The 10942-nt window shown below is 33.4% G+C and overlaps 1 protein-coding gene across 1 annotated transcript; it reads right to left on the bottom strand.

Moving 5' to 3' along the window:
• Positions 1 to 6459: 6459 nt before the first annotated feature.
• LOC120184376 (aluminum-activated malate transporter 2-like) lies at positions 6460 to 9249 on the bottom strand. Its single transcript, XM_039188863.1, has 6 exons — positions 8949 to 9249; positions 8540 to 8680; positions 7555 to 7827; positions 7206 to 7312; positions 6968 to 7111; positions 6460 to 6886 (listed from the first exon to the last, which is right to left on the bottom strand). The coding sequence occupies exons 1-6, from the start codon at positions 9232 to 9234 to the stop codon at positions 6473 to 6475; spliced, it is 1365 nt and encodes a 454-aa protein (XP_039044794.1). The 5' UTR covers positions 9235 to 9249; the 3' UTR covers positions 6460 to 6472.
• Between the last annotated feature and the right edge of the window lie 1693 nt (positions 9250 to 10942).

The raw sequence follows: 10942 nt of genomic DNA, 5'->3' as shown, positions 1-10942 counted from the left end.
GTACAGATGAAAAAAAAGACTATCAGCTAGATCAACATTTTCTTTTATTAGGTTTAAAAACAAGTCTGAAGCAAACACAACGGTTCGTAGGGCGGATGGTAGGATTATGGATGAGTTCAAAATAAGAGTTTTTCATGATAAAATGTCAGACGTAAAAAATAAGAAGGTTGAGGTTGATAGATCGATTAAAAAGATGTGGAGGCCATCTTTGATGGATTCCATGTCTTTTAAGGAAGCTATTGGAGGAGTGCAGGAAGCTGATGATAAGTTACAAGAGTATGATGATAATCAACATAATAAGCAACTCAAGTCCAATAGAATGAGCAACCATTAGTAACATATTCATCCTAAAGAAAGAATTACCGTGGATAAAGAGTTATCTGGTTGGTAAAATAAAAAGTATGTATAATGAAGACATAATCCTAACAGCTTTTAGAGCGGAAGGTTATGATGTGAAGGTAAGCCTTTGGCATGCATTTTTTATGGTTACCCATTTCAAGAATGAAAAGAATCGCCAGGTATGCTGGTTAAGAATAGATGAATTGGTTCGACTTTGGTTTGATGAGCTGGAATTATTGGAAGGTTATGAGAGTACAATCAAAACCAGAGTTTGGGTTACACTAAAGGATGTTCCTCTCATAGTTTGGAGTAATAATTTCTTTAAGGATTTAGGTTGTTTGTGGGGTAAAGTGCTAAAGATTAATGATGAAACTTCTAATCGGAGCAGGTTTAATATTGCAAGGATCTTATTGGAAGTCCAGTATGAATCTTCTATTCCAGAAAAAGTGTTCATCATTAGTAATGGAAGTGTTTACAATATTAGAATTCAAACAGAAGTTCATTAAGAGGATAAAGTCTTCATTGATGGTTCCTTGGCTGGTGGTGGAGCGTGGCAAACAGGTGGTGATGAAACGATGGACGTTCTAGTGTTAAAAGAGCAATATGTCGAAGGATTTGGTCCCGAGAAAGGTCATAATGATGGAGTACAATTTGATTTGTTGAGTCAAAGTATCGATAATGATAGTGGAACAATGCCTGTCAGAATGTTGCATGTAAATGAAAACGTGGAAAATATTGAAGTCATTGAAGATGGGCTTCATGAAGTCCTGATTATATCAAATATTGGGCTAGGTTGTCAGCCGGTTGATGAAAGCTTTGGGCTGATGGAAATAAAAAGAAATACAGATCAATTCAGGGTAACCCAATCATTATCCAACAGTTCAAGGTTGCAAGATGTGCCAATTAAAGAGGTTTATTCTTTCAAAGCTACGGATGAGGTTTGTTCATTTGAAACAAAGACGAATAGGAATGGAAAGTCTATGAAGGATAGTCAAGTACTTCTCATATCATCGGAGGAGAACAAAATCAAACCCATGAAAAAGGGGTGAATATGGTATGTGATAGTATTCCCAAGAAAAATAACAATCTCAAAAGAAAAAAGACAAGTGCGAACGGCCGGTGTGGGCCGCTAAATACAAACAGTCTATTGAACCAAAGTGGAACCCATGATGGGTTAATTCATAGAGTAATTCGGGGTTAGCAAAAGAAGCAGATGAGGCCTTAGCAATTGGTGAGGCTTTGGGAGTGGAATTTTTAGCTTCGAGGAAGGAGGTGCTAGAAAGATTTAAGATGATTGAGCTGTCGGGTAAGTCTTGTAACTGATACATATGGTTGATTGATCCTTAATTATACATGTTCTTTTATTTTATGGATTTGGGTACAGCTATGTTATCATGGAATTTTAGAGGTTTGGGGAAAAGTGAAAAATTAAGAGATATTAGTCAGGTTATTGAATCTAACAAAGCAAGTGTGGTTATGCTTCAGGAATCAAAAGTCTCTAAAATTTCTGTTTCCATGGAAAGAAGGTTAAAAGGTATGATAAGTAGGGAGCTGATTTTAGCGTCTGCTGAGGGTGCTTTAGGAGGTCTCATTTCATTGTGGGATCTCAATGTGTTTAATGTGAGAATGAAAATAGTTCATAGGAGAATGATAACTTTAAAAGGTCTGCTAGTGTTGAATAACTTAGAGATAGGCCTTATTAATGTGTATGGCCTGAATACTCAAGGAGAAAGATTAGAATTTTTTTGAACAACTAAATGATGTTATAGAAAATCTAGATATTCTTGTTATTGTGGGGGCGATTTTAACACAATTAGGTCGGATTCGGAAAGAACATGGGTTCATGATTATTCATCTGGTATGCGAATCTTTGAAGATTTTATTTCTAGTTGGGATCTAATTGATGTCCCAATTTTGGGTAGCCCATTTACATGGTTTAGGGGAGGTGTGAATGTGGCTGCGAGTAGACTTGATAGGTTTTTGATTTCAACTAATATAATGTGTACATTCCCTCAGCTGAAGCAAGTCACTTTTCCTAGAAGCTTATCGGATCACAAACCAATCATGCTTAAAGAAACGTAGAAGTGTCCCACATTCAATTTGCAGACGACCTTCTAATATTCTCGGAAGCAAAGGGTATGGTGATCAAGAATCTTAACCGTCTTTTAAATTTTTTTGAAGTGGTTGTTGGTCTGAAGCTAAATATGAAGAAGACAAAGATTTATGGTATCAATATGGATGAAATTAGAGTAAAAAAGTGGGTTGATTTTATTTATTGTGGTTGATAAGATCTTCTTACGACTTATTTGGGTCTTCCATTAGGACATAAAAAGAATTCCAAGTCACTGTGGCAACTTATTTTAGATAAATTCAGCTTTCGTCTGGATAGTTGGAAAGGTAAACTTCTTTCTCTTGGGGGTAAGTTCACGTTGATTAAATCAGTTTTGGTTAATTTACATGTGTACTACATGTCCCTATTCCCAATTCCTAAGTCCATAGCTGAGAGGATTAACAAATGTATAGCGAATTTTGTTTGGAATGTTAAGAATGAGATAGGCATTCATTGGATAAAGTGGGACAATATTTGTGGGCCAAAATCGCATGGGGGTTTAGGTATATTTGATGTGAACTCTAGGAATCGAGCTTTGCATAATAAATGGATTTGGCGCTTTAGTGAGAAAGGAGATAGCTTATAGAGAAAGATAGTAGTAGCGAAGTATAAATATGATCAGAATTCGATTCTTCCAAAAGTTGTAAATGTTAGGAATTCTTCATGGGTTTGGCGTAATATTATTAATCCGATAGTGTCTAACGGGGCTGATTTTATTTCTGAAGTAAGTTGCGTGATATGTAATGGTTCCAAAATTGAATTCTGGTCCGATCATTGGGTTGAATTGGTTTCTCTAAAAACATCTTTTCCTAGATTATATGGGATAGCAATAAAAAAATTTAGAAAGATTAGAGAGTTCAGTCATTGGGTTTTTGGAGTTTGGGAATGGAAGACTGAATTAAGAAGATCTCTTTTTATATGGGAAATGGCACTGTGGAGTGATTTTATCCAAGTTTTGAATAGAGCTGTAAGTTTAGTTCCAGGTGTAGATAGATTAAAATGGTCATGTTCAATTGATGGCACTTACAATTCTAAATCATATTGTACTAAGTTGGCTTGTGTTGGTAAGTTGGAAGATCCAAGTTGAAAATTGGTGTGGTGTAAATTTGCCCCTCCTAAAGTTTCGGCGTTTGTGTGGAAAACAGTGCATCAAATGTTACCGGTTATCATAGAGCTGGAAAAGTGAGGTGTTCTTTATAGTGATCATCCTCTTTGTATTTTCTGTAATCGAGAACATGAATCAGTTAATCATGTTTTGTGTCACTGCGATGTTGTTTGGCAAGTTTGGCAACGTTGGTGTAGTGTGTGGAAGGTTAATATAGTGTTTTCTATGAAGGTTAAAGGGTTGCTAGAGGTATGGTTTAATCAAAAAATTAGAAGGAAAGTTCAACCTTTATGGCAACTGGGATTGTTTGGTTTGATTTGGAAAATATGGATGTGCAGAAACAAATCAAAGTTTAATGGGAGCTCTTTTTTGGTGGATCAAATTTTTAATGTTGTCATGTTTCAGATAGGGGTTTGGGTGAACAATTTATGGCCGATGTTGATTTAATTCGTTCAAAATTTTGTATAGAGAATCTAAGTTGATGTATAGAGTTATGTTGTTTTCTATTAGCAGGTTATGTTGATACTTTTGTTTGGTGTTGTATTGTAGCTTCCTACTGGTGTTGTTGTTCTGTTATACCAATTCCTGTTATTTACTTCAATTTCAAATTCTAGCAGCTGGGAGGTTTGTAATGGCTTTAGAATGGGTTGGTTTGTGGATTGGTGTAGGGGTTGGGGTATGCCTTGTACGTTGTAATAGCAAATCTTGTATAATGTTCCTTACTATCTCAAGGTACACTCTTTTTCTTTCATTTAGGTTTAGGAAAGTTTTTAATGAGGTCCTTGAGGTGGTTTTGTACTTTTTTTTTTATAAAAAAAAAGAAGTATAAATAATTTAGAAAATGGATGAGAAATTAAAGTAAAGCAAAATGAAAATTAACGTGGAAGAGTGTGGGTCAAATTGATTTCTGGGCTTTGATGGCGGCTTAAGGAAGAAAGGAAGACAGCGATAATTTTGGTTTGGATTTGCTCAAATTTATGAACTTTCCTGGATTCGAAATTTCGTTGTTATTTTAATACATCATCGCATATAACGGAATTAAATATAATAAAAGATTTAATATATAAATTTTACGTGTGAAAGAGTTTTTTAGGGTAAAGTATACAAATGGTCCTCTAATCATAAAATGTTGTTTTGTTGAGTTTTTTAACTATTAAAAATTATAAAATAATCTTCTAACTATATGACGTTACTTTGGTGAATTTCATACCATTAAAAGTTATAAAATGGTCACTTATTATTCATATGTTACAAACTCGTCATTTTCTATTAAAAAAATTAACAGTAATTTGAACTGAACTGCATGAAAATTTGAATTGGACGTTAACCTGCTGACAGAGATATGATAAAATATAATAATCTAAAACGACTATCATATCCCAAACTTCATGTCAACGTCCAACTCAAATTATTGTTAAATTTTTTAACGAAAAATGACGAGTTTTGAACATATACATAGTTAAATGAGGATTTTATAACTTTTAATAGTTAATAATCTATAGTTAAAGAATCATTTTGTAACTTTTAATATTCGAATACTCAATAAAATAGTACCTTAAAATTGGAAATTATTTGTGTATTTTACATTTTTTTAATAATGTATAGTTAAAAAAATGATTCTTTCTGAATAAGGATGACAATGGATCCAATCGAGTTGGATTTTTGCCTACTCTGACATGATATAATGGAATAATAACCTGACTCTGATTTTAATATTGTTTAACCCTCTCTGACTCCGACCCAAAAAAAAATGAATTCCCGAACTCCACCGGACCTGAACTCATTGTAAATCAAATAACTAAAAAAATCCATTCAACAAGGAAAAACAAATCCACAACAGAACTGAAATTTAAGCAACAATATACCCATATAAAATGAACAGTGAAAACAAATAAAAAGTAATAAATTACTATCTAATAATTTTGATGGATACAACAGAAACTAAAGAAAATTAAGCGAAATAAATAAATCATCAAAACGCTTAATTATTTAGAAAATGAATACTCAAAAATCTCTAAAAGAATGAAAAGAATAGGATCCAAAAGATTCATAAACTAAAAATCTCAGATTTTTTAATAGAATAGTAAACCTTTTTCAAAGTTTAGTTTTTTTTTTCTTTGAATAAAAACAAAAAAATTCGAAGAAATCGAAAGAACATCTGGACGATGAAACAGAAACCAAGTTAAATGTTTTTAACCTTCAAACATTTGAGTGAGAGACACTAAATTTAGAAGAGAAAATGAAATGAAAAAAAAATTAAGAGAATGGATGAAGTATGCGGCAGAAAGGAAAGAGAAGTAAAATGAAAATGAAAACCTAAACATATATATATATATATATATATATCATTTTTATAAACAAGTTAATATATATAGTATAATATAATTAAAATTATCTGGGTCGGGTTGAGTCGAATTTTTAACCTCAAATCCGACTCCGATCCGAACTTGAATCTTTTTAAAAAAAATCTACTTCTATTGGGTCAGGTCAGATCAGATCAAAATCCGTCGGATTCAAGTTAAATTGGCATCCCTATTTTTGCATAGGTACATTAATTGGTATTCATGTGATCGATTTAATAGGTATTTTCGTTTATAGTTCATATCTAGGATTGAGTTTGCCACTCTAATATAAAATATAAGATGTACTAATGAAATATATTACGTTATATGATTACAAGATGATATCTATTTAAAATCTTTCTTTGTTATTAACAACGCGTAGACACACACATCATTAGGAAGAATAATACTCTATTTAAGCATCGAAGATATTTGATATGTTATACGTAAGAAAGAATTTGTGCTTTGAAAAGTCAATGTGACACCTCGGATTCGTATCCGGGTCGAGTACGGATTGGGGTGTTACAAAAACAATCATTCGAATATTATCACCGACCATACTACTCAAGTTGAAGGCTACTCAACTGTAATAACATGATGATTTAAATCAATGCTATTAGAAGTTTTCTGCACTTGTTTCTGCTTATCTAGCTCTTGTTTCCCATCCTTTTCGTTCTTGAAATGAGCTAGAGTGGCTAATTCATGAACCGACTCCGAAATTTTCTCGGTACAAGCGAGAACATCGTGCAGCAGTGAAGCAACCGTGGCCACTGCTAGAATCTCCACCACATCTATGTCCTCACACAACCGTGTTTTGAGCAACGAATTGAGTTTCTCGGTCGCATCCTTCGCTTTCGCGATGTGAGCACGATGAGATGACGGTGCACTCATTGTTTTGATTGCTGATGCTAATTCCTTCATGGCTTTCCCCGATTCCGAGCTTATTTCCGTGCATGTTTCTTGAAATTTTCCACAGGTTTCTGGTGAAGCCTGTACAAGATGTTAATGGCAATGTAAAAAATTCAGCAGATGCTTTTAATATTTTGGATATGAAGTTTGCTTGATGTGTACCTGAACATCGGAGTCGAGGCAGCCATTAAGAGCTTCGACTCTGTAAGCACATTGTCGAGTGAGGCTCGCGACCATCAGGTATTGTTTCCAGGGATGACGGAACTTGAATCGTCCATGTCGGGGTTCCCATCTAGCAGAATTAACCTGCGGTCTAAGATAAAATTTTATAAATTTATCTCTTAACATAAAATTTGACGCCGGACATAAATTTTTTTTCTCAAGTAGTTATCCTCCTCACCCAAGATTCTTCTACTTGTTTTGAATTGAGTATGCTTTTATATCCTTGTAGCGATGCTTTGTTTGACTCCATTTCGCTTGATTTTGTGAAGTATTCATCCCCAAAACCTGCAAAATCACATCCATGTAAGTTCCTGTACAAAAGAATTGTTAAATGGAATTCGAAGCTTGAACCAAGAGATTTTAACTAAACCCATTGACTTCATATAAGCTTATATAATATCAAAATTAGCCCCAAATATTTATTTTTACGATATACGTCTTGTCAACCAATATCATCCGTCACCTAAAACAATAAGGTATCGTGTGTCGTCATCTAAGATGACATCACAGAGTGTGACACATCATACCTTGTAAGAAGGTTGCAAGATTTTCGAGATTGTTGGCAGCCAAATTATGAAGATCGTCGCCAGCCCAGACGGGGCAGATGAAAATGCAGACGAGAAGAGCAGCTAAGGCACCAATAAGAATGGTGGATACTCTTTTATGCGCCATTTGAAGCACCTCTTCATCCCGATAACCCGAAACCGATATCAAGCAAAACGTCAATATGAATATGAGCAGCCCGTAATCGTATCTTGCCTTCATTCGTGGAAAGAATCGTATAAACGACACCGTTGTAGCTGTAAATATCAGCCCAAAAATCGATTTCAGACATCAGTTGTTATATTATAGGTCAATGTATGTTCAAAGAATGCGTAATGTAAAAATGTTTTGACTAAATAGTTATTGGCAAAATGATAAAAATTTCTTTTAGTAGTCACTGTGGTCCCTAGATTTTTTTTGGGATCATTTTAGGCTCCAAGGTTTTATTTGGGGGAGACTCATCAATTGATGAAAATCGTTAGTAAACAAACGATCAAAACTCTAAAATCAAAGATTTTTTTGTCCTGAAATGAAATGCCGTGGGCCAAAATAATCCAAATAAAAAGTATAAGGGCTATTTAGTTAAACGCTAGGAGTGTTTTTGCCTAAAAATAAAAAGTCGTTGAGAGCCAAAACACTATAGAATAAGGTTTTTTTTCTTTCTAAAATGAAATATTGAGGTCAAAATGATCCAAATAAAAAGAATAAAAGTTAAAATTGAATATTTAACCAAATGCTAGAGGTTTTCTCTACTTTAAAATGAAACATTATGAGCTAAAATAACTATTTAGTTAAACGTTAGAGGTATTTTTTAGTATTTTTAGTTATCCCATTTTTCTACATTTTTCTCTCAAAACAAAAGGTTAAAAATCAAAATACTAAAAAAATAAGAACTAAAACGATTATTTAATTAAATATAAATGTTTTTTTTTTGTTCTTTAAAGTTTGCATTTTTATTTTGGATCGTACCTAGAATGAACACAAAGATTCCCAGAAGTATAGGCCGAACTATGTCTCCAGGCAAGGTAGCTAAGTGGTGAACTCCAAATCCCAATGCTCCGGCTAGAAATGTTGCCAACCCCCTGTTTAATCCTTTTACAAGGGTTGCTCCTGTCAAAAAAAATAACCAAATAAATTCATATCTATATTTCGACTTGGTTGATTCGTTCCATCCTAAGATTTAAATAGTGGTTTGTCACTGAAATAGTAGTTGTTATAGAATGGTTTTGATGTCGTCTGAAATTATCATTGTACGACCGTGATAACCATAACAATATCCGTTATATCCATAATCGTAAAAATGTAATACAATCGAAAATACGTCTGCAATCGCAATTTAAATTCCTGATTTCATCACTCTGGTACCGGAGAGGCTTACCTACAGAGAACTCAAAAACGACGACCACGGTCAAAATAGCCCACATTGCAGAGTTTCCGAAACCAACATAGAGAGGATCAAAATAGTAGAAGAGGGAGACCAGTGTGATGGCTAACCCAAATTTAAACGAATGGACAACTCTCCTAGGATCGTCTTGTGCTACTTTCTTTATCTTCTCCGGAAATTCAGCCACCTTTCTTCTTATTTTCACCGTCGTTTCCCTAACCGCCGCCCACCGCCGCCGGCATGGCGACTGCTCTTCTACTACTACTGCATTGGCCTCCATTGTAACAAAATCTGATGAACGAAAACCGTAGGTGGATTCATATATTTATAAGTTGATAATGCATGCTACTAGAGGACAAAGGAACCAAAAAAGAAGGAACATGGAGTTCGGCACCTTAGGCTGTCATTTTGAAAGAACGATGTACGTGGAAAGTTCAACCGATGGGGACGTCATTTAAAAGGAGACTTTCATTTGGGGTCGCTGAGGGTCCTTTCAACATGGACTAGCTGGCCAAACCTCTGTATTTAGGTGACACAAAGATACATTTATTTTTATATTTAAACAAAATCAATAAGCTGTACTCATTCATTTATATTAGACAGTGACAACTGTTGAACAAAGGGGAAAAATATCAGATACACAAGACAACGAACCACCCACTAGCTGCTCACTGGATTAAAATGGTCCGCGTGTGCCATTTTACAGCTATACTTGTGGTGCGGGTGGTTGGACTTTTAGGTATGTATTTACTTTACCCTAATAACTCACTTTATGTGATCTTTGTGTTTGTTTGGTTAGATTTGTGGTTAGTTTAATAAATTTAATATTTTGTTACATAAATTTTGATTATAAATATATATATATATATATTGTTTGTAATTTTTATATTACATTTTCAATGTTTTAATATTTTGGCGTCATAATCACGGGTTTAATGTTGTTAGTAGTTATTTTCTGAGTTCCTTTTCCCTTGCCTAGGTAAGAAAATGGATTTCTATACTTATTTGGGCTAGTATTAATTTTGGTATAAAATATTTTAACTCAAATTTAAAATATTTTCGTATGAAAGAGGATATAAATAGGATTTTTTTCTTTGATCTAAATTTTCTTTCAACATTTTTGTGTCGTCTTCATCATTTCTTATTTTTGTTTAGCTAGCGGCGACAATACTTTTAATACTAGTCGTCGATCGTCGGTGATTATTATTTTTCTTGTTCTTTTTCAAATTATGTCATTTGTTTTTCCCCTTGAGTTTTTTTAATTAAATAACAATCTTTATCCTTGTGACACATTTTTCTATGTTCTTATTATACGCTTTTTTCTACTCTTGTGGCATGTTCCTCATAGATTTTGGTACTTTTTTTTGCATGCCTCTACAGTCGTGTTGGTGCTTGCGCAAAGACACTCACGATATTTATTTTTGATTAGTTTGTCGATGGTCACGTTTTGTCAAATCTCCTATTTGGAAAAAGATTATTTGTCATTATAATCATAATTGTGTACGATTCAGTATGCCAAATTATTTATTTCGCATACTACTTCTTTATCACTTTGTAAAGCGTCTCATTCGACAGAGATAACGAGTTAGGTTATTGAGTTCTTTTCGTATATTTGGGTTTAATAATTTTATTTTTATGTATGAGTTTTTTTTACTGTCCTCAATTTTCTCTTTGGGTACGTTGTAGGGGCTAAATTAATATAGTATTGAATGTTGAGAGTTAATTTTTTTAAAATTAAGATCAAATTAAAGACGTTAAGAATTAAATTTTTTATCACATCGATTTAATTAACTATCATGTTATCTACCGTCAATATTTTAATGAAAATAAATTAATTTTTTCTTTACTTTAGATGATCATTTTATAACTTTTATCTAAATAAACATAATAAAAAGCATCTTATAATCAAAGGGCTATTTACATAATTTACTCAAAAATATCATCTGGAAATTTTGTAGTTTAATATTTTTAAATAATAACGATTAGTT

This window comes from Hibiscus syriacus, unplaced genomic scaffold (assembly GCF_006381635.1).
Source record: "Hibiscus syriacus cultivar Baekdansim isolate YM2019G1 unplaced genomic scaffold, ASM638163v2 tig00112888_pilon, whole genome shotgun sequence".
In the NCBI taxonomy this organism is placed as follows: domain Eukaryota; kingdom Viridiplantae; phylum Streptophyta; class Magnoliopsida; order Malvales; family Malvaceae; genus Hibiscus; species Hibiscus syriacus.
The sequence above is the reverse complement of the archived record's forward strand: the minus strand, read 5'-3'. Positions and strand labels throughout refer to the sequence as shown.